The sequence below is a fragment of the Harpia harpyja genome, chromosome 3 (genome assembly GCF_026419915.1).
Source record: "Harpia harpyja isolate bHarHar1 chromosome 3, bHarHar1 primary haplotype, whole genome shotgun sequence".
In the NCBI taxonomy this organism is placed as follows: domain Eukaryota; kingdom Metazoa; phylum Chordata; class Aves; order Accipitriformes; family Accipitridae; genus Harpia; species Harpia harpyja.
Window position 1 is genome coordinate 78,767,348 of NC_068942.1, and position 24,088 is coordinate 78,791,435.

Genomic DNA, 24,088 nt, shown 5'->3' on the forward strand with positions numbered 1-24,088 from the left:
GCCTGGGTTACTGGCTGCTGAATGATGGAGGAGAAACGACCTGATGGGGAGGACTGATGCCCTGTGATTCCTCTCTGCTGTGCCCTCAAGAGCAGCAGCAGCCTGGGGCTCCTGCACGCGGAGCTGCGGCAGTTTGCTGCCTCGGTCGCAGCGTGGTCAGTCATGGCTGTGCGGGAAAGCAGCCTGTGCGCAAAGCCAAGCCTGGCTCTGACCTCAGCTTGCTTAGGTTACTTTTGCTTAAGCAGTGCTGTCAGCAGGAGCTTTTGTCCTCTGCCAGCACTGATTTGTGGCAGGAGAGCAGCCCCATAAGGCTCCCATGTCCCGTCCCTACTCTGGGGTTGGCTGCACCAGCCAAATGCAGGCTGGGGAGGAGAAACAGCCGAGGGTGAGGCTTCAGCACCGTGCCCACCTTGCAAGAAGTGGGACTCAAGACAGAGTGCATCAGTGCAGTTTTGTGCAGGTGTGAAATGATGGTTCTGGGGGGTGGGGGCAGATGCTGCAGAAAGTGAATTGGGGCCAGTGCAAGCAGCTGAACTCTGATAAAAGCACTGCAGAGCCTCGTTACAGGCAGCAGAGATGCAGCAAAGGAGAAAAGCTGCTGTAGCAACAGGCAGGATGGAGCAAGAGCTCAACCACAAGCTTCAGCCTCGGGTGGCTTTTTCAGTGGTGTCCATGCCAGGAGACCCCCAGAGCTTGATGAAAACTGGAAGCTTACAAACAATGGAAATGTTAGTACAATTTCTTCACAGGCATATCTGGAAATTCAGTCCAGACGCTCCAACTGCTCCTAAGCAGGGAAGTCAAGCACACAGCACAGTCTTTAGTCCACAGTTCTTCTGAACACTGAATTTTGTAAATCCAACACTGGACTTTTTTTTATTTTTTTCATTGCCTCTTAGGAAAAAAAAGTTCATCAGACCTTGGGTTCTCCCTGAACTGGCCCTTAAGGAAACAGAAATCTGCGCTTTACAACTTTATGGGAAAAAAAAAAACAAACTTGCAGGCAGCTCAGCATGGCTGCATGGAGAACCAACCCACTTCTGGATGCAAAAGTTTGTTCTGTAAAACAATTTTTAACAGCAGTGCTGTGCAACAGGGCTCGTGCCGGCAAACAACGTAATAAATAATGTATAAAACAGCCCGCGTTCCTCAGCCAGCTTTGGGGGGAGTGTGGGGATGGGGTAGGGTAGAGAGCAAATTGTCCTCCGTATTTAACTGCTCCAAGGAACAAAACAGCCCAATGCTATTATTTTATTCTCATTTTTTCCCCTTGTTCAACGAAGGTGACCAAAATCTCACACCCTGTTCCAAAAAAAATGACCTCACTGGCCCCTTATCTAGTTACAAAATATTTTCCTCCGCTGCTTCTATTTCAGCCTCGCAGGGACTTTCCTCGCTGCTGTCAGCCTGGCGTGGGTTATCTCAAGTTTTCCAGAGGAGTCTTGGGGGGGCAGGAAAGCAGTTTCTTCCCCCTCTTCCTTAATTGAAATTAAGCTGAAGATGCTGATGGCTTTGGCAAGACAACTCCTTCCAGAAAGTTGTTTTGCTGCTCGTCCCAGTGCAGCCGGCAGAGCAGATCGAAGCTTGGGTGAAGCCTGCGCCCCGTTAGAGAATGAAGTCACGAATTAACAAGGGATCCTGCTTTTCCTCTCCCTTTTCACAGCTGATTACAAGGCAGCCGCACCCTTCTTTGAGCTTTCTAATTTCATTCCTCCCAGTTGTCATAATGTCTGCTGCATTGCAGAGATGGCTGAGCAGCACCGGGGAGGGGTGCCTGACGCCCAGGGTGTCAGGCAGCAGGTACAGCAGCGACTGGGGAAAAAAACCCCCAGCATCTCTTTTAAATCTACCATGAACATCCTGAGCTTACCAAACCCGCGTTTCAGGCTGTAAGGGCACAGTTTGCTTTCTCTCGCTGTTAATGGAGAGAATAAAAACATCTGCCTTCAAAGCTCTCTGTCCCGACGTGCCAAAACAACACGAGTCACTGCGTGCGATCCCACCGCGGGTTTCGGCGCGCAGCCTGGCCTTCCGCAGCACCCATCCGCACCTTGCTGATCTTGCGTTGAAGGTTACAGAACAGGACGAGCCGGGTGCACGGCCGCCCCATCCAGACGCTGCTCCCACGGCGAGCCCTCGCCCTTTCCCAGGTGTTCCCCTGGGGTTTGCAGGGTAGAGGACCCTGGGTGAGCCCCCGGGAAGGTGGCAGCAGCTCTTCTTGCACCCGATGAGAGATTTCATCCGCTCCAGCTACCAGTGCAATTGCCAGGAGTCCATCCTTGTCCGAAGAAGGGGCAGAGAAACAGCCACGGCACAAAGTGCAGGGAGAGAAGGGACTCGGACAATGCAAAGGCACAACTGCCGCTCTCCGTTTGGCTCCCTGCTAAATGGGCGCTGCTCCGCTTTGCTCCCAGGAACTGAACGAGGCTGCTGCATTATCCAAGGTACATTCCCAGACTTCCACACTGTTCACCCTCAGGCAGAGAGCTGGGCGAGAGGAGGGCTGTAACTGGAGGCTGGAAGCTGGAACGCAGCACTGCAGGAGAGGAATGTATTTGAGGAAATACTCAAAAGAGATGCCGTGCTCAGCTCCCAGTAAGAGTTCGAGGAATCACCCGTTCATCTGCATTTCTGACACAAACGTTCACAACTCTCCTTTGAAAGCACCAACTCACACCTCAGAAACACAATGCCAGAAGCTGTAGCAGAGCTGAGCAAAGCACTGCAAGGATTCCTCTTACAAGGGAAAAATTCCATGTACAGCAGACGGCAAAGCTTCCAGCACATCACTGAGCCAAGGCAACTCCACTTTCATCCTGCTGGACCCACGCTCCGTCCTCCAGCATCTGGGGCACAGCTGAGGGGCGGACGCAAGAGTTGAGAAGCAGGACTTAAACCGGAGAGTCCCCATTTTTGCGAGTTTTACACACCTAGCACCAGCTTTCTGGACACCAGGAGCCTCTCTCGAGCCTCTGCTGCACACACAGCTGATGGGAGGGAAAGGAAAAGCTGGAATTTGTGAATGTTACAGCAGGGAGTTCTCCAAGTAATATAGAGGGGTTGGTTTGGTTCTTTTTTAGTAGGAGGACTAGCTTTCTACAGGAAGCACACTGCACATCTGAGCAACATCACAGTACCAAGTTTCTGCTATGTGTTTTACAGTGGTTTTAGTTTGGGGCAAAAGTCTTACAAGAGAAAGGCTGGTAAGGCAGATCTAGAATGCATGTTTTATTTAAGTAAAAAAAAAAAAAACCAAACAAAAAAACAAAAAAACCAAACAGACAACATGGGTAGGGTAGACAAGAACTTTTTTTATATTCTGACTATACAATAATATTCCTCTCTTTTTATCCACTGCCACACTACTATAATGGATCTGTTCTAGTCTAATTTTAAGGTTGTCCAGTTAAGTTGTCTGAAGATTCTTTAAACAAGTTGACCTTTACCTATTTAGAGTTTCTTCTCAGAAACATTCATATATTATACAGGATATACAGATTTTTGAAACAAGACACTTAAAAACACACACAACTATAGCCGCAACACTATCATAGCTGCATTGTAGTGATTACGTTGTTCAGCCAGCTGTAGACTCTGTATGTACAATTAGTTTTTATAGTGTTATTTACATAGATGGACTAAAAGCTATCTTTAATCTAAAAGGTAAAGGCTCTTGTGTTTAAGTATGTGCAGTTTCATAGCCCTGTGAAAAAAAACCACGACAATTATATACACTGTAAACAGCACAAGGCATGAGAATCTCCTCCTACCCTAAACAATCTCGCAGGAAAGTGTATGTGCACTAATATTCTTCTTCCACTTCGGCTCCCGCTCCTCTGGTTTTCTTATGAATAGCACGGTTAAAGCTGTGGCAGGCAGGAACCCAATGATTGTCATGAAGACCTAACTTACAGCCCGGGATGCCCTTCTGAGACCGGTGACAGCACATCCAGTACCCAGGCCCGTACGGTAAAGCTTGACAGTATGGTTTGGGATGCCACCGGCACAGCGATACGTCCCCTTTCACGTATTTCTTCTTGCACTGCTTGCAAGGGTCTTCTCTGTAGCGGGGATCGCGGACCCAGCGGGAGTCTGCTGGCCTGATGTTGTAATATTCAATGATGAATTTGAAGTAGTAGCAAGTGCATTTTAGGGCAACCAGACTCCTCGTAGGAAGCAATCCAAAGATCTTCACTATGATGTGGTGAGGCAAGAAGGCCATATACTGCTGAGGCTCCAAAAGCTGCTGAATTTTAAACCTGGTCTCCAAAAAGTCATGCGAAACCTGCCTTTTTAAGCAGGAAGCATCAAGTACTTGCAAAGCCCCTTCTGTCGGAGGAACACAAAGGGCAGATGGCTCTGTAGGGACACTGTTTCTGACGCATGATCTGTCAGATGCCAAAGCATCCTCATCCTCATTTTGGGCTACTTCTCCTGGCTTTTCTTGGGTACTTTCCCGTAGCGGCTGTTGCTCGTGAGCAGCAGGCTGGTCAGCCTGGAGGAAAAACAGCCTCCCTGGGAGTGGATCTTCACTACCACTGGCGTTAGAGAGCTTCTCTTTCCTGCATCCTTTCTCAGTCTTGGTGACTGATATACTGATGCATAAGGGCTCCTTCCTAGCAGGATGCAGACTCTGCTTTGGCAAAATCACAGGCTCTTTCGACGTACAATCAACAGTCGCATTCTTGCTCTGCAAGGAATCCGGTGGCAACCTGGCAGCAGCCGGACATGCAGACGGCAGAGGTCTGGGAGGCTCGATTCGCGTTTCAGTATCGCTCCTGCCAGCGGTTATTGCCAACACTGCATGAGCAAGTCCCGAGTTCACATTCCCCATCCGAGCATCCAGCCCAGAAGGAAAAGGCTGCCGAGCAGAGGCAGCGCCATCCCACAACTCTGCGTCACCCAGAGGACCGCACCGTCCTCCGTAGCCGGCCTCTGCTACACCTGCCTCCTCCAAGCCATCCCCCGGAGCCAGGACCCCCGAGGAGACCTTCCCCGCCTCTCCCTCGGGCTGGGTGCCGTTCGCCAGGAGCACCCTCCCGACATTTCTGCGGAAGCTGTTGTTCCGCGAGAGGCTCCCGGCCTCCCGCTCGCTCTGGCGTCTCAGGCACTCCGACTCCAGCTTGGCCACCATGTCCAGCACACGCACAGGCTCGCTCTGCTGCTGCTCGCTATTGCCGCAAGGTCCCCTCTCCGCATGTACCTCGCACGCCCCGGCGGAGGAGAAAGGGTCTGAGCTGGGAAGCGCACCTTTAGGCTGAGCGTTCAGCCTCGTAGTAGAGGCGTGCGTGCAGGTTTTCGCACAGTCTACCAGTAAAGCACTTGCTCGTTGCTCCAGAAAGGCTACCATCTCTATCACCGAGAGGGACCGGCCCGGGAACACACCCTCACCGTTGTCGTTCACGTAATGCACCGAACAGTGCTCGATGCCACAGGCAAAAGGCTCCGGCTGGGAGCACCTGACATTCGCCTCCCTCATTCTTTCCAGTTGAATTTTGGCTTTTTTAAGATCTACCGATTTTTTCCTGCGTTTAGCTGTTCTTCCGTCGATATCCCACGTGCTTTTAATTTTCATGGAGCCTAGCCGGTTGTTACTGCTGCATTGCTGGGCTGCAAAGAACGCAATCTTCTCCTTTGTATTGCCAGGTTTTACTACAGCCCAGACATCCAGAGGCCCTTCCCCTTCTTCTCCCTGGTGGATCGTTGCAGACAGGGCGTTCTTCTTTTCCCTTGCACTCGGACCATCCGCTGGACCTTTCCCATTCATATTGCACATAGTATTTGGATAAATAATCCCCAGAAGCTTTTGGGATGGAGTCACAAGGGAGGGTTTTGGGAAAACGCTCAGTTTGGTGCAGTTGTTCGTGTATTTCTCTTCTTGTGCTGATCTCTGATGGCTCATAGGTGGGCCTCTCAGGGAATCCTGGCTTATTTCTGGAGATCGCTCTTTTTTCTGTAACTTGAGATATGGCTTTAAGTGCATACCAGAAACCCTAGAAAAACAGAAAGGGAAGAAGTTATAGTTGCAAAATATGCCTGCCTGGAATTAGAGAAGGTGGCCCAGAGTAGGCACCAGCATGCCTCCTATTAGGATAGCAGCCCACACCTCAAAAGGAACCACACAAGAAAGGAAAAGCAGCAACCAGGCTACAACATCCACCCTTGGAGAACTTCTTGCAAGAGGATTATAATCTTAAGGATAGCAGAGATCTTCCTGTTAGAGAAATCTGTTTCCAGGGAGATGCAAGGAGAAATCCTAACATTTAAGTTCTACCTGTTGTGCAAACATAGCTAGAGGTTCATTCTAGAGTTAGAGCCATCCTTCTGTCTGCTCATTTCTTAATACAGTTATAAGGCACATGTGGGTCAAAGGGTTTGTCTTGATATTAGCTACCAGATGTATTTTTTATATATATATAATTTTCTTTTCAGTAGATAAAGTACAGTTAAAGCTGAAAAGGGAAATTAGCAAGTGTAATCACATTCATCAGGGATCCCAGCAGATATCTAATCTCCTAATACCACCCAAAATGCAATCTATCCCTTGGTATATCAATAGTACCAAATTTAGTGTACTTTCCCATAAGGGTTTTTATGCTATACATCAGATGCCCCCCCCAAAAGTGACAAAGCATCACATACAGCTGAAGAGAACTGCTTTCAAGTATGTGTTTTTATGGTTAAGAATTTAAGAGCTGTGAAGGAGACACTTGGATGCTGCTGACATTACAGCAGCAGCACCACTCCTGCAACGGTCCCAGGCACTCAACTCCTCTTTTCTGTTTCACCTTTGCAGTAATCTTCAATTCAAAGCTCAAAAACACAAAAGCCCAGGGCACTGCCACATAGGATGCAATTATCAGGAGACTTCAGGCTCTTCTCCCAGGAGTATCACATAAGCATATTACAGAACTAAGTATAGATTATGTTTCCATGGTAATCTTTGAATTGTTACACTAAAAGGCCTCCTTTTTGAAATGGGGATAATCCATGCTTGCTAGTTTAAGAACAGCAGGTTCAATGCCACATTTATCATGAGCTGATACGGACACATGCAGACGCTGAACGTTTCCCTTGACAGCCACCACCAAACCAGTTGCTTTGGTATTGCATTTCTAGCCTAAAAACAGCTTTTAATTAAAAACCTCAAGCCGTAACATCTACAAAGGCGGATGGGTTTATAGTTTTAACACCTGCGGTTCACACACGGTAGGTTTGTATCAGACACAGCCAGGCTCTGCCCTGCCACGCCGCACTGCGATCAGGACACGCACCTACCTCGAGACATCCCTGTGGAAGCTACGCAGGGTACCCGTGGGGTCAGCACACGAGGAGGAAGGAACCCGGCTCACCCACCCCTCGAGCAGACCCGCCAGAGCATGCAGGATGGCCGTAAGAGGCAAGTCATAACAGCAGATGCTGACCAAGAACGCACACGGACGTGCCGTACGAGCAACCTGGAGCGCAGCTTGGGGACCTTCCAGGCAGCCCTGCCCCACAGATTAGGCTACGGACCCTCCGGAGTTACCGATGGCAGAAGGGAGAGCTGAGCCAGACAGCAGCGGAGCCAGCCAAGGGAAGGCTTTCAAAGCAAGGCGCTCCACTTCCAGCTGCGAACACAACACACCTGAGTGCACCAGGGCAGCAACTCGGCCAGGCACCGCCTGCACCTCTCCAAGCAGAGGAAACCTCCTGCACTAGAAGCAGCCATGCTGCTTAACCATTGCTTTCCCCTGAGGTTTTGGTTCTTCCTTCTGGCCTTAGTGATAAATAGCAAGGGGGTGGATGACAAGTGCGGGCAGAGAGGTTTTGGGGAGGTCCATCAAGAGGAAGGGCTTAGGTCACCTTTCTACGAGTGTGCACAAAACCTAGGGGAACCCTTTGGTCCTGTGCAGTGCTTTGAAGGCCAGGAGGCAGACACGGGAAAGGATGCTGTTATGTTCTCTCCCCTCCTGATTTTATAGAAAGATCACCACCTCTCTCTAGCAACCAGACAGTGCCAAACCCATCTGCAGTTCACCTACAGACTGGTGGGGTAAGAGAGCTCCCATTACTGCAGATACACCTACCTAGTCCCTGGGTTAATCCTCTCCCCATGCCTTCTGCGCGCTAATTCCAGCTCTTGTTGGAGTTGGGTCACCTCCCAGTTTAGTCTCCTCTGCAAAATGCAAACGAGCTATTTTGTTTGCCTTCTCAGTTGGATGCTAAAAGCTAAAATAATCTGACAAAAATAGAACTTCGGGGTGCTGAAATAGATGAATAGAAGAGAATGGGAAATCAAGGCTGCTGTAGTTTACTTCAGCCTCATTTTCCATAGCGTCTGCCTTAGCTCGGTGGCACTTTATAGCTAAACAGGATCAGGCCACCACGTGCTCAGGCCAGTGCCCAGCCCAGAAGGGCAGCAGGTGAACCACTGCAGCAAGCTGCTGCAGAGAACAGTGCCTGCAGCCCTCCCTCCCCCATCCAGAAGGGCATTTTGGAGCTGTGCTTTTTCAGAGTAGAGAGAGAGAAGCTCCGATGGCTGGCCGCCACCATACCCTGCGGAGAAGAGGTGAATACAATTAAATACACGACTTTGCACGTTGAAATCTCATGAGCTAGGAGCAGATCAAATTTCATTCATGAGTTTTCATGCCAGGGTGTCTGAAAGATGAGCTGAATGTGTTTTTAAAAGGCTTTCTTCAAGCAGTTTTCAGGAATCCAGCGAGACAATTGGTTCAACACCCTTCATTAAGCGAAGCTGCAAACGAAGGTGAGACCAGGTATTATACGAATGAAAACAGGACCAAACTGGTTACCCCAACATGCTTAGAGGACATGTTTAGCCAGCAAAGTTCGTTCAGCTGCTCCCAGCTATTTCTGGTCTATGGAGAAAGACAAAGGGTAGAGTTATGCCTCACCTATTACAGATTTCTCGTTTAAGGTTATATTTCCTCCTATGTTTCAGTTAGCCTCTGGCTCAGCCAACAATACCATTTAAGGTTGAAAAGTTATAATTTACATAACAAAATTATGCCTTAGTCAGAAGTTTTACTGCCAGAATAATTGCCTCATTTGAATTCAGCATTCAGTTCATTGCACTGTTTTAATGGATCCAGATTTAAAGAAAACCTTCATTTAATAACTTCAGACAGCTATAAAGAATACTGCTAACTTCATCTGACCAGCTCAATCACAGTGCCACCTGCCTCCCAGTTTTTGGGCAGCAGGGAAGAGAACTTCCATTTTGAAAGGGATGTTAGTAATGGACCTTACCCCAAAGTGTCACTTGGAAAAAACAAGCCCCCACCCCACACACACTTTGCTGTGAACATTAAGAAGAACAAACTTTTAGGCAAACATAGCTTCTTCCCTGCACGTCAGCAGCACATTTCATTTCTAGCTCCTAGAATTAGAACAAGGCTTCCCAGCAGAAATTGCTTTGAAGATGAACCAGAGCCCAGTCCCCACCCACAGACTACCTTATTTCTGCAACATTTCAGCACTGGCAAGCTGAGAATTGTGGCAGCTGCAGGTAAGTTTTTAAATATTTAAAAACGCCAAAAATAGTTGTTAAAAGGTGAAGTCACTGACAATTCCCTATGATACTTAATTCCAGAACAATTCTGTTTGCTTTCCTCCACCCTTTAAGTTATCGAGTTTCTAATTTTATCTTTAGAGACAACGACTCTTCAGAAGTTCATGGAGTAAGCATAAAAGGTTTTCAATCCCAAATGTGCGGTTTTGAATTGCTGATAAGAGATAATTCTGCCAGGAATGATCAGCATTGAAACAACTAGCAGTGCTGCCTTTATACTGCTATTCCATCCTTAAGCTGATGAAATAAAAAGGCCAGTTTTTCTATTTCTAATCAGCCGTGTCTGAAAAACAGGATACTTAAAACTTCTGGAATGACACTGCTGTTTTTACAAGTAGTAACTACAGCTTGTTTCCACTACAGTTTTATCAAGTTAGTTACTACACAGGGTTGATATAGAAATATATGCCTTTATACATGTGCAGACACGCACGCACCCCTCCTCTCCCTACTGAAGGGAAGGCCCATCAGCTACTGTGCCAAGCCGGCCAGAATCTTTCTGCATTCTTTTGTATTTATATATCTTCTAAATCATAGCAGCCTAAAAAAATAACAGTCGCTTTAGTGGAAGCTCCAAAGTTGGAAGAAAAACTGGTAGGAAAGGCTAAATTTTCACAACTACCTTCTACGGTCCACAGAGAACCTAGATGCCCCTCACTGCACCTGGGTCAGGGACTCTCACGACACCCTGTGAAGCCAAAAGATTTCCTCTGGCCAGCAAGAACAACAACAACAACAAAAAGTATAATCTGCTCGAACAGCATATTCACACTGCAAGTTTTCTGCACAAAGCACGGAAGGTTTTATTAAGGCGAAAATTTCAATCAAAACTCCAAAGTTTCCTGTGGATTTCTTTTTGTAAACACTAACTCCAGTCGACAAAAGTTCCTAGCGTTGCTGACTACACACGCAGTGCCAACTACAACTCTGAAAAAACCCTCAGGACATACTAACACAAGGCAGAAGCCAAAAAAAAAAAAAACCAAACCCCAACAACAATAAAAACCCACACCAAGCATAACCTCTGGCAAGGCCTTTCTCTTCCCTGGCATCCCATTTCTCTGTCTATAGAGCTTAGTTCCTCTGTAAAGGACACTGACAATTATGAAGGACTGAGTACTGAATGCAAGTTAAACTATGGTCAGCCACTTGTTATTTCTGGAAGGACTTGGTAGGTCCTTTGGGCTCAATCTCCAGTACCATTTCCATCCCCTTTGCACTGCTGGGGCAAGGCAAAGCAGACAGAGAGCTGCTTCAAAGGCATTCCACGGATTCTGCCGGGGCGGGAAAGTCCCAGCCGAGCAGCCGGGATGGAAGACGCTCTGCTACTCACTGGAGCTTGTTCTGGCGTGTGGCAAGTGTCCAAGCTCAGAGAAAGGCGGGCTGGGAGGCACGATGCTCCAGACCAGGGGTGGGTTCGACTTCAGCAGCTGCGGAGGCATCCGATTTCTAGAAAACCCACTCCCTTGCAGCAGTAACTTCAAATTAAAGCAACTGCTCCAGACCCACCTTCTAACGCCTGTGAAACCGCCTCTTGCATCGACTGGAGAGCAAGCGAGGATTATCACAGGCTTTGAAGGTAAACAGAAGGTATCTGACTGCTGAAGCAGCACTCTCCACTTGAGCGGCCAGCCTGGGGGAAGCGGGAGCAAGCCAAATGTGAGGCAGAGCTGGCCCAAAAAAGCTGAGGAGCTACATGCAAAGTAGGCGCCTAACTTAACGTTGGATCCCCCGCTGCTTGCTCACCCACATCAGGTGGTCAAATAACCTGACTTTGGGGGAGACGACACCCAAATACAGCTGCACACAGGAGCAGCTATAAAATCCATCATGCGTAAAATCCACCATCTTCAACAAGCAGAGGTTTCAGGTGACAGATTGCACATCCAAGCCCAACACACAGACTACTCCAGTTTGAGGGCTCCCACCCATTAATAAGTTTTGAACACATTTTGAAGTAAATGCACACACATATACACCCTTCACCATGAAACACAGCAGCCTCAGCTACTTTCTAAATTTTACACAGGAAGAAGTGCCATTGCTTTGCCAGTCTTTTGTATAAAAGCCTTAATGTGAAGTGAGTGACGTAGAAGCAACTCTTTGTTGAGCCTGAGGAAGCTCAAACCCATGCTCCCTGCTTCCCAACCATACTACAGATGACAGAGATGATGTAAAGCAGATAGGAACAAAACAAACTTAACGATTTGGTATTCAAGGTTATAAGCTGCTCCAGAAACCTGTAGCTCAAAGATGATGGGGTAGCACATGTGCCTGTGGTGGAAGAGGCCAAGATGAGAAGAAATCACAAAAGGACAGTAAGAAAAAAAAAAATGGTGGTTTTATAGGTCTTCTGCTGAAAGCTGCCCAGAGCAGCACAGGTAAGTGACAGATAAAACATTTCTGGAAGGAAATATATCTAGATTTAACATTTGTTTTCTAATTTATTAACTGCAAGAGGACCAAGACCTTTCTTGACATCATGGCACAACAAATTTCTTCAAACAGTTAATGAACCAACACAAAAGTGATGCTATTTAGTCTTCATTTTTGTGCATACATAATAAGAACACATGAAAGGTTGTAGAAATTAACCTTGGACCACACTATCATTAGAGTTCAAAAGAAAGAATAAGCAAAAGTAGATCTGAAGGCAAGTCATCAGGTTGTTCTTTTGAAACTCAAGGCCAAAAGGAACTGCTTCATGAAGTCAGCTGCACTGCGGTGCAGAGGATTTCACTGCAGACAGCACAACCCAGCAGGCATTCTCCAGGAGTCAAAAGGTGTTTTCATTACCAAGAACACATCCCAAACAAGAACAGAAGAAACTCCAACTGAACACATTCCTTCTTCGGGAAGGATACAAGAAGCAGACACAGGTTTCAAGTCACCAGGTCACATCACTTGTAAACTTCTATCTTAGAGATCTAGGAATAAACATGAGAACTGGTGCAGTGTTAAGCCACTGCAAAGATACTTAAAGAAATAGTAAAAGGTTCTTCAGTTTGTTAGAAAGGACAGGGAGAGAAACAGGGCTGCAAGCAAGGTCAAGGCAGAGATTAAGAGTACTCTAGGTACAACACAAAATACTAAATTTGCCTTTGCATCATTTTTAAAGAGGGGTGGTAAGGGTGATCACGAGGGCAAAAGCCCAGGGGTTAATTTGAACAAGAACATTGGCAGGGGGAAGATTAAAAAGCTTCATGAAAATTGCAAGGAGTGGCTCATCTCAGTTTTAGAATCCAGAATAGACAGACTCATGAACTGCAGGCCAAGAAGCAAGATTTATAAACCTCTTGAAAGGCAACAATATGAGTTAATAAAACATATGGCACATTGGAGGTGGCACTGCAGGGGAGAAAGAGCAGGGAGAGAAATTGCAGCCTCTCCAGGCCTGGTACTCTGACTTCAATATAAAGGTGTTTTGCAAGCGAGGATTAAGGCAACACAGAGTAAAAGGAGGAAGAGGGATATGCCAGACTAACCTGAAGGTTCTCAAAACAGTGATCTTTTTAGAGAAGTGTCCTATCTCTTATTCACATGGACTTCAGAAGGCACACGAGATTTACTGGTTAAGACAGATTGGCAGAGGAATGGGAAAACAGACCAAGGAGCTGGCTTGCAGCAGACAGCCCCAGGTGGTGCTGGATAAGAAAACACCAGCCTGGAAACCAAAGACATGCCTCAAGAATCAGCCTTGGGAACACTCTGATTTTGTTAGGAATTACTTCAGCACAAGTACTACAGGTGCACCCACAGAAATGAAAGGCACTACCAATACAGCAGAGGCACAAAGCACCAAGTAACAGAAATGGAGGAGAGTTTTGAAATCCAGCTGGTGATGCACCAGAAAGCTAAACACCAAGAAGTTTTGGAGGTAACTAAGAAAGGTGCATTGGCCACCATAGACATATCTATGAAACAGAGGCAAGTGGAGGTGATTATGTGATATATTCAAGGCAGCAGTGAAAAGCCCTCCCACCAGATCTGCTCTGGAGTACAGCATACGCTTTTTGACATGACTCAGAGGAGATTCATCCACACTGAGAACAACGACGACAGCTGTTGTTCAAGAAGCTACTAGATAACACTTGGGTCATTCAGCACAGCAAAACCACAGGTGAAGGTATACCACCACATTTTTACAGAACACAGCAAAAGAGGTAAACCACTGAAAAGAAGAAGCAGGCCTTACGCAAAAGAAAAAAAAAGCAACACAAGCTCAAATGAGTATATAAGCTGGCAAGAATGTTCAGACTGGGAATCAAATGAAGGCTCCTAATCGCACAGCTAGATCTGTCATCTTCAGTAATGGCTTAATCTACAGGAGGAGAAAAGAAAAGATGTAATTGTTTTTAAGGCTAGACTTCTAAATTTACAAAAGGGATTATGAGATACTGCTTGGGAGAGCAAGGAGCTGGGTGACCCAGGAAGTCTTTTGCAGCACTAAATTACCAAGAGACTAACATAGCAAGTATATGCTGTGTACACAACCACAAAGAACAAAGGCTAAAGTTTGCTTTAAACCCACATGGCTTTTGGAAACCAGAAAGCTGGCTCTCTTCCTCCAGATTGAGGAAGTTTAAGAGTCTTGGTTTCAGAAAAAGAAAAAAAAAAAAGATACATATATTTTCAAGTAGCTTGAACTCAAACTGGCATGTTCTTGCATTTGCATAAGGACAAGTTGTTCTGTATGGTGTTCCTATAACGAGACACAGTGAGAGGCGTTCACTTAATTGTCACATAAGCACAAGTGTTTGAAATCAATCGTGCATTTCTTCTTAATAAGAGACACAGGAGAGTGAGCAATACAAAATCTGAGCTTAAACTAATCTAATTACTTACTCCATAGTAAGACAAACCACGACGATTGCCAGTATTTCCACTTGCTTTAAGCTGACTGCATGTTTTAAAGCCTACTATGACAAGCCATTCTCCAATTAACTTCTACTTCAAAGCCATGTTCCCAAATTGATTTACAGCCGTTGCTAGAAAACCCAAAGATTTCTCCAAGTACAGTACCAGCTGTAGTGAATCTGCAGTTGTCATTATCAAATAAAAATGTCAAAGAACATTTCTGCCCTTAAGCCATTACAACATTTCACTTAAACACTACCCGAAAGTAAGAATTTAGACCAAACATTTGAGTGACACGCAAGACAATAGGAAAGTAAGGAGAAGGCTAACTAAATGGATGCTAAATACTTAACTATAGGCAGACCAGCCGGTCCGTTCATACCGTTTCACTTGATGGAAGGTGGAGGATGTGGAATTCAGCGGTTCCCTGTGGAGGCCAGCTCTGCAGGAACTCTTCATCGTAACTACCTCTCCAGCTAAGGCACGTCACAGCCAGTCCATCCTGGGTTATGCACAAGGCTCCCCCATCAGCTTTCCTTGCTCCACAGTGAGCTTCACCGTGTCTCTGCCACCTAGAAACTGAACAAACAAGAGGTATATAAGAAGATCACATTCCAGTACAGCAGCGATTGAAGCACAGATGATCAGGACAAGGACTCTTTCCCAAGAGAGAGAAAATACATACGCACACACATACATGCATACACATACATATATATAAAACATATATATAAAAATATAAAAGAACTTAACATCGTCATGCCATTATTGCAGCTGGAGTTTCTGAACACCATTAAAATACAAATTAATGCCCCCCACAACAGCCTGTCTGCACGAACAATGCTGCTTCACCTTATATATGACTGCAGCACCACCTTGGCACCTCCCATGGAACACGCTGTCTTCCGAGCTCCACGAAAACAGGACGCACAAGATCTTTCTGCTTGTTAACACCGCATCAAGCTTTGGAGGGAAATCGGTGCTAGCAGTTAAGATTTGACACTGCCAGGAGTTACGTTAGTGTTCTAATCAAAATAATGTGGCAGATTTCATAAAGGACAAAAAACATGCCACCATGCAGCCTCCAAGCCTTGTGAAAACTGCCCCGTCTTTGCATCACACACAGATAAGACAGCAGATTTCACCAAAACAAAACTGTTCTGCCGTATCTCTCGTTCGCACTAGGTTGCTGCCTTCTACGTCTTGTCCTTGGAGTAGACACCATTACCGGCGCTTTAACGTACTTTGACAGTGAAAGAACAACAACCTTCGAGCTGGAACATAAAAGGAAAAAGTGACACAGCAAAAGAGCCCTGGAAAAACTCAAATACTCAAGCCTGAGTTGCCAGCAGATTGTTTTAAAGATCACTTGCTTCCTCTCTAGAGGACCATGCACAATGATGCCGTAATAAAGGAATGCCATTTGAAAATGCTAACTATAGAGCTGTGTCCCCAGGGGATTTGTGATTTAGTGCAGCAGGTTGCTCTCTCCTTTTCAGCAGCTTTGCCCAGTGCTCCTACTGCTGCCCTATTCCTACAGTGGCATTTCCACAGTACAGCACTCGCTGGAGGTTTGTGCTTGCCGGCAGCAGAGCTCTCGCGGAGATGGAGCCTCTCACATCGCCCCTTTCCCAACACCTGCCAGAGAGAAAAAACTCCCACGCAGAAGAGCACCTACCTATGCATGGCTCAGTTAATCAGTGCTTGACCAATTTGGTTTACAACTCAACGCTGCCACTAAACACTCCTGGCCTAGAAAGCCTGCTCTAACTTGGCAGCCACACTCGCCAAGAAAGTGATGAAGGATGAGTGTCCAGACAGGGAAAACAGAAACTGGTTTAGATCCATCTGATTTGATGTCTGCTATAGCAATTTCACAATTCCTCTAGTGATGGTGAATGAGAGGTTAATCATTTGCCTACATTTGAGTAAGCAGGAGCCTAAAATAATATATAAAATATTATATAAACACATTTCAGTCTCCATGAAGAAACCTCTGCTGAGCTCTACACAAGGCAAAGAAACATGTCAGATGGAGAAGCCGGAGGCATTGCACTGGCAGAGCAGGAGGATGAGAGTATGCCCTCTACTCCATAAATTCAGAAAGACAAGGAGTTAGGCTGCTGTGGTTAACAGCAGCATAAACTGAAGCTTGGTAGTTAAACACCATTTTCATTAGACTACCCAGAGTCTCTAACAAGGACTACCTGCAAGAGTGAAACCTAGGCACAAAAAATCAGCCATTTCTGATGTTTTGTGGGCTGCAAAATATATGTATACAAACAGTAATTCACAGAGAAAAAAGCATATGCCTAGCGCCTTATGAAAATCAAAAGTTAAACACAAAATCATTACTTTCCCATGAACCATCAGTAAGAGGCACTGAAATTCTGACTTCTATCCAAGCTTTTGTCTGGCTTTCCTTCTGGCTTTACTGACACTAGCATTTCAGACTCAGCAGGAACTGTATCACAGAAACATGATTATATCCACACCCAAATAAATGCAACCATACCATTTCAAGAATGCCAGTCACTTTTTCAATAGCTAAAACTCTCTCCATGTATTCCTAGTTAGGAATACCAGATGTTTTGTCCCAGCCCTACTCCTTTGCAGATCAATTGAGAAGTAACAATAAAAAGCCAAACAAAGAAATCGAAACCAAAAGGTATCTTGTTTGCAGCAAAAAGCTGGAGAAGCAAAACCATCAAGCGAACTGGTTCAGGTCAGGGGCAGTCACAACCCTGATCCAAGCACAGGCATTGTATGGTGGGATGTCATGCGTTTTAAGAAGGTACTAGCACCTACTAGAGGGAAGCAAAAGCTGACAAAATAGACACAGACAAGTTCAGATGGGCACTGCAGCACAGATCCAAACACAACTCCATACAAAGCATGCTTTTTCCCCTCCTCTAGCTGCTGGGCTACAGAAAAGAGCTGAAATAGACTATTAATGCCAGCAAGCTACTGACAAATTCCTACTGTGTAAGTAGTAAAAAGCTGTGCTTGTGAATTAAAAAAAAAAAAAAAAAAAGAAAAAAAAAATCAGCATCCAAGCTAGCACAGAGATACTTACTGCCTTTTAACTACCACAGTGTATTTTTTTACCAAGGCTGATCCTTATCAGTAGGTGCTTCAGCTGATTTGTTAGTTTTGCACACAGTTGGGTACAGCCCAAAAACTGAAATACAGATGCACAGAGAAACAAAACAGAAGAGGAAGTTAAAAACCTAGTCATGTTGTTCTCCCTTTCTGAAACCACCCCCAAACATATGCCTTTATGCATAAGATGTGGGAAGGACTCAGATTTTGGCAGCAGTAAGCATCACGTCCTCCCAGCAACGGACAGCGATTCGCTGAATGGTCCCACAGAACTCCCCGTCTTATCATCGGTTTTGAACACTGCTGCAGTTTAGGAAAAGTAAGGTATTAACTCAACTAGCATGGATGGGGGGGGTCAAGGTCTCTTCATCTGTGCAGCGATACACTAAAGCTTTACTGCAAGAGCAAGTGTATTTTAAACAGTAGCAACAGTAACTGATCAACAAATGAGTTCAAAGGATGGTCATATCCTTTCAGAAAATTTGCTTTCTAGGAAGGAAGCCCTGGCCTCGGGACTTGGTTCTCAGCAACAACCACACTGTTGGTAAAAACAGACTTGACCACCCCACCTCCACGCAGGGCTAGCTTTAGGATGCTCCGCATCGCCCTGGATCAGCTGGGCAAAGAGCATCAGCACACTCAGGATGCAGAAGAAAGCAATGGCAAGTATTTCAGAGGGGAACTCAGAAGAGTTAATACCAAAAAAGTCATTATGAGGGACAGGTAATCCTTTGGGAAAAAAAAAAAAAAAAAGCCAGCGCCGAGGCCTTATAATAGAGATCTCCACGAGGGTTTTTGTTTTCTTGCAAGAACAGGGTTGCAAGTTCATTCCCCCACCACTCAGCTCAAGTTTAGGTTGTTACATGATACTTGTCTCTAAAAGCAGATTTCACCAGACATGCAATTCTGCCATTTCCCAGCCTAGCCATCTCTCCAGCCCACCCTCCCTCCCTCCCTCCCCAAACAGAAAGCTTTCCCTAGTCCCAACATTCACACTCCATGGTAACAACCAGCGATCCGCAGCAGCTCCCAGACTAGTTCAGACAGCAAGATGATACACCAGGTCCTCATAGTCAGCCTCTTAGACATCCACAGGAATGCAACCCTCTCTCTTTAACTGTTCTTTGTGTAGTATCTACCTATTTTAAACACCTTAAAGAACTACCTTTTAACACTAAGTTCACTAGCTAGGTTTCACTTCTTTACTAGAACAGCCTCAGGCAAAATAAGACAAAACAAGCATGTTTAAACTAAAGCTATCTTGCAAAGAGTTTCAGAGTGACCTCACATTTGTGCTTCCATCCATCCGCAGCTGGCAACAAACCCTCGCATGAAACTAGCTATTTAGTAAAGACACTGTATCCAACTTACAAGCATTAAGAGATGCAAAGATTAACAACTACAATCAGATGAGATTCTCTGAGTCCTGCTGAACTGCACTTTGGCCTCTTCACCTGCAGCAGGAAGCTAGAGAACCATCATAAACACCGTTTGCCTTGTGAAACCTTGTGTGCTCAGCTTCCTCTCCGTTTGATAGTCGAAAGTTGTAACTTTACATAGATCTGATGTTATCTAATCTAAAAGCAATAAAGCTGCCACAGAGGCTCCAGCTGCAATAAACAGGGAGAGCTTCCCCTGTCTACTTACACACCAAAACCTGCCGATACCACTTCTTCTAGGTACCGGCAATCAGAGCTGGCCAAGCAACAGGACCTCCTTACCATTGCTCTTGGCTCATTTCCCCACCAAATTCACTCCAGCCCTTCTCAAAGTTCCACCAAGCTCCCATCCATACTCTGTACCCTGGATAACACCAGATGGAGCAGTTATTTAACTGAAATCTGAAGATTCCCACATAAATTTGAGCTTGGGCATCCATGTCAGCGGGGAGCACATGGATGCTCCAAAACGCTGTGCAGCCCCACAGCCCTCTCCATCACTGTAATTTCTGCCATGATGGGGTCTCACCCCTCTCTTCCTCCCAGCTGTTTCACACCTTCCCCGTTATCAGCACTGGTTCCCATCTGATTTCTCACTTGAAGCAGCTCAAGGAGCTGAACTAGGAGAAAATTAACCCAGGAGAGGTAAGCTCCCTGAACCCACTTACCCCCAGACCTAGCAGGCACTAGCAAAGCCCAGCAGGATGAGGTTCTCAGCAACTCAGACTGGACTCAGGTGTCTCAAATCCATGCCTTGAATCATGCCAGGAAAGGTGTCTGCCACTAAGTGGTTTTTTAGCTTCTTTCATGTCAGTGGAAAAGAACACTTTTGAATGCACAGTGTGCAAAATACAGAGTGTTTCGGAAGCAGGGAAATGAGCATGTAGGGCTTCAAGACAACGTTTGACTCTTCACTGCTGTCAAACAGGGCTACTTGCTGCACCAATAAGCATATGAAATGCTTATTCTAATGAAGCACTACAGGGAGAACCTGTCTTCCTTCCAAGATCATGTCAATAAAGAATGAAATGCTTCAAATTTGTAGCTCTCATGCTTTCTTCTCCTCTAGGCGTGGCTAGCATCGGAAGGACTAAGTCGGCCCCTCTCTCCTCAAAAGGAAAATCTCAGAAGGGAAAAAGAAAATAAAATAAAGATAAGCTCTGCTGCACCTTGTTAACCCTGTATTTTAATGGGGCAGGGAGGTGGGGTGGAGAATCTATCACAAGTGTTTCCCTTGTTCAACTATTCCTGAAAGGTTTTAGCTGCATTGCACAATTTGGGTAAGGACATAATCCGTTGCTCAACTGGGAAGAAGTTAAGAACTGGCTCATTAGATTTGTTCTGCTTGATCCAAGAGGAAAACAAAACCAATAAATCCCTTACTTGCCAATGCTGCTCCAGCACTGGCAACAAACCCACCCAGATCACACATTACTCTGCTTTCTAGAAAGCTACCACCTACTTTGGCACTCCTTGTCACCACAAAATCTATGGTGTGCCCTGAATGATAAACAGGGGGTAGCTAAACAGCCCTGAGCAGGGTTACAGCTGCTGCGTCCTCAGGTTATGGGGTATGGGTAAAGATACTCACTGTAATGCTGTGCATTTGAGGCCACGTGATCCATGAGCCACGTCTGAATTATTTAGCGTATAAAACTAGATTTGTTTTGCCATGCAGATTCTGAATTAATGAAAGCTCAGCTGAAAGGCTACTTTCTTGGGGCGAGGGGAAGGAGAAAGCTTCCAGAAGCCTTCCTATTATAGAAGCAATAGAACTGGTTCCAAAAATAGTAAAGAAGCACTCCCAGAGCTCTGGAGACGTTGTGCCCTCGTTTTGTAAAGCTGAGGTCTCACTGGATTGCTCCTGTACATGCAAAGAACAGTAGGAACAACTGCAAGATGCAGTATTGACATTAAAGGAGTTTTAGGACAAACACCAGAGACAGAAATCCGGTCACCCTACATGAAAGAGATCAGCTTGAATGCCAACAGAGATCCAACCTGTCCCCCTCTAGAGAAAGCCAGTTAAAACCAGCAAGAAGAAGAATCCCATCTTTTTCAAGAATGCAACGTTAGTTTGCTAAAGAAGATCCTGATTACTATTACAACACTGACGTGGCAGATTAGGATTGTCAACAATAATTTCATCATCCTGTTTCGCCTGTGGGTGTTAGGGATCCTGGCTGGAGAGGTCCACTTGACTCATTTTGGCACACATTTGGTAGATTCCTTTTTGCTACAACTGCTAATAAATTGACCACCACATGGCCTGCCTGACAGTAATTACTCACTAGCTAGCCAGTAATAGTTTGTTAGTGATCCAATAGCACGGCATAACGACCCACTCTAATGCTTAAAATTAGTTTCCTTTGCCTGTTTTGTGGCAGCTCTTAGAACCCAGTGAAAATAAACCCATTTGTGATACTCATCTGATGACAAGCATATCTTTAAATCTATGTAGTCCAGCATAGGACTGGCCATTTTACTGGCATATATTGACAAAGTAAAATGTTAGTAGGAAACCAAAAATCTCATACTTGATACTATATAGGCAAGAAGTCCCCCTGCACCACGGCACAAAATGCACAGTAATAATTGCTTCTGTACATCTCTCTGTGGGGTGTTTAAATGGCTTCTAAAGTAGAAGAGCAAGCCTACAGCTAACTTCTAAATATCCAGTAAATAAATACAGTTCCTTCTTTAGAACTTTGCTAATAAGGAAAACCCTACAGCAGGTGACCCCATGTTAAACACTAAATTTATCCGCTTTGAAACTTCATTCACTGAATTAAATATGGCTTTAACTGGTTTATATGGCTCTAACTGGTTTGGACCAGCCTTTGGGATGACAGTTCTCCTTTCACACAGACAGCACCATATATGCTGATCACAGGTCCAGCCCTAAATAGCTTAGCAGAATAAGGGGCAATTAATTTTTGTTTATTTTTGTGGCATCTTACCCTTTAACCAAAAAGTTATATTGTGGATTTCTCTGTCCTATACACTGTGAATACCTTCGCAACAAAACCCAGGCACCAAAAAATCCAAGACTCAAAGCAGAAAAACCTAATTTTGTCCACATGGATTCATTCCACCAACCCATTGCAGAGCTGAGAGGTTGCAACATTCACTAGGCATCTCTAAAGCATTCAAATTTTTCCTGAGGGTCTCCAAACCCAAATTCAACAACCAGAAGCCTTGCTCAGCAACACAAACACTAAATATAACAGTACTCAAAAAAAAAAGTTTAGTAAGTAACTGTGCCATCAGTTGCAAGTATTTCTGTAATTCAAAATGCCCAAATTTTTCTATCATACTCCTGAATCCACCCTGTTTTCACATACTAGCATCTTCCACAATTTCTTGCATCCATGTCTCATGACTTGTCATGAAATCTTAAATCCTTCCAAATTTTTGTTTAAACTAGGACACTGCTGATGTCCCGACTTCATGCTTTCAGAGAAAACCATCTTTCATCTTGTGAGGATAATGTAAGAATGCTGAACTCTGAAATTTCAAATTTATACGTCAGCAGTTTACAAAAAAATTCTGCTCTGCAAACTTAAGAAAACAGTTATACTAAGTATACCCAACTTCAAGACAGATTTCATGTAAAAAGGAAGCTCAAACTATTTTTCACAGAACATTTTGTAACAAAGTGCAACATTACATCTGCTGAGGACAGAAAACTTCCAACAGAACAGATTCATTAGGAGCATCTAAAAACAACCCACTCACCCACAAACAAGACACACCACCACCCACACCCTCTCAACAAGCTTTGGATTCACTGGTCTTTCCAGTGGTATCTTATAAAACAAAACAAAAAGCTCCCAAAGAACAGGCTACAATCTAAGACAAGAAAAAAAAAAAAATCACTAATTAGTGTCAGGTTGTAACATGGCCTCTGCAGGAGGAGGTCATGGCTGCCCCAGGCCCTTTCCAGCTGGCTCCACCATGACCCACCACAGGACACAGCTGAGCCCATCAGCCAAGCAACTGGCACCACTGCGGAAACATATTTAAGAAAGGGCAAAAAAATACCTGAGAGAGAGAGAGAGGAGGGGGAAAAAACCCACCAAGCTCAGAGAAGGATAGAGAGGAGGTGCTCTGTGGCAGGGCAGGTAATCCCCTGCAGTGAAATGGGAGAGGAAAGGTGGTGGTTTAATGCTTATCTTTGTTCCTCACTACTCAAATCTATTTTAACTAGCAATAAATTATTTTTTCTTGTGTTGTCCACAACAGTAATCAGTAATCTCCCTGACTTTATCTTGACCTTTAAGCTATCTAAGCCTAGTCCCCCCAGTGCTGCTGGGCAGGGGGAGCAAGCGAGCAGCTGGGTGGGCGTTTGGCTGTTGGCCAAGGCTAACTCACCACACAACTTTTCAACGAAATCTGAAGAAATTAAAGTTATTCTGACTCTGCTGTTAAGTGCTGGTGCTGTTTAACTGACACCACACACAAGAATCATACATTTTCAATTAGGCTGCACATCAAAGGCTGCCAATCTTCACTCTTCATTAGAAGATTAATCTGTCATGGTGCCGGAGACATCTGCTCACTACAGGCAGGATGAGGCCCCATCATTTCAATCCAGCAGCGTATTTTTTGCCTACCGTCGTGCATTGTGCTAGCGTCTCTCCAACAGCTCTAGGCCTGCAGCATGAAGTCATACACGTGCATGGCAAGGAAACGGGACAGCAGGGTGTCAAAGCCAGCAAAATAAAGATGTAATCCAAACCAGTGACAGAAGGAATAACACAGCAATGCAGATGAGACTCACAACAGCACTTGGCAATGCCGCAATCAAAGCAGACCCCCTAGTTATCTGTCATACGAAACTAGGCACTTGCAGCCATCACACGGCAAAGCTCGTCCAAGCTCAGCAGGAGCAGGCACAGGGAAGAAACAGTGCATCAGTGAGTGGAGCTAGGGCCACACAAATGCAGGTGAATGATCCAGGAAACAGCATCTGGATGCAGAGGATGTTTCTCACCACTAAACTGCTTTGCAGCTTGCAAACCACAGAACCTGCTCAAAGAGACCAGAGAGACTTTGGAACACTCAAAAGCACTGGCCTGTGACTAGTGACACACTATGGTTAAATTGCTTA

General features: G+C 45.4%; 1 protein-coding gene across 11 annotated transcripts in view; it reads right to left on the bottom strand.

The window, feature by feature from the left end:
- Positions 1 to 3,291: 3,291 nt before the first annotated feature.
- The window catches only part of FBXO34 (F-box protein 34), a 40,210-nt gene continuing 19,413 nt past the window's right edge, over positions 3,292 to 24,088 (bottom strand). For 3 of the 11 annotated variants that reach the window (XM_052783559.1, XM_052783564.1, XM_052783563.1), the window contains 3 exons: positions 17,511 to 17,615; positions 14,817 to 15,013; positions 3,292 to 5,993 (listed from right to left, as the gene is read on the bottom strand). In XM_052783559.1, coding sequence (XP_052639519.1) covers positions 3,803 to 5,993; positions 14,817 to 14,893 — 2,268 coding nt within the window. In that variant the 5' untranslated portion in view covers positions 14,894 to 15,013; positions 17,511 to 17,615 and the 3' untranslated portion in view covers positions 3,292 to 3,802. Of the gene's footprint in view, positions 5,994 to 8,069; positions 8,741 to 11,086; positions 11,212 to 11,652; positions 12,243 to 14,816; positions 15,014 to 15,286; positions 15,709 to 17,510; positions 17,616 to 24,088 lie in introns of those variants that run through there. The other 8 variants (XM_052783562.1, XM_052783565.1, XM_052783566.1 and 5 more) reach the window with 6 other exon arrangements.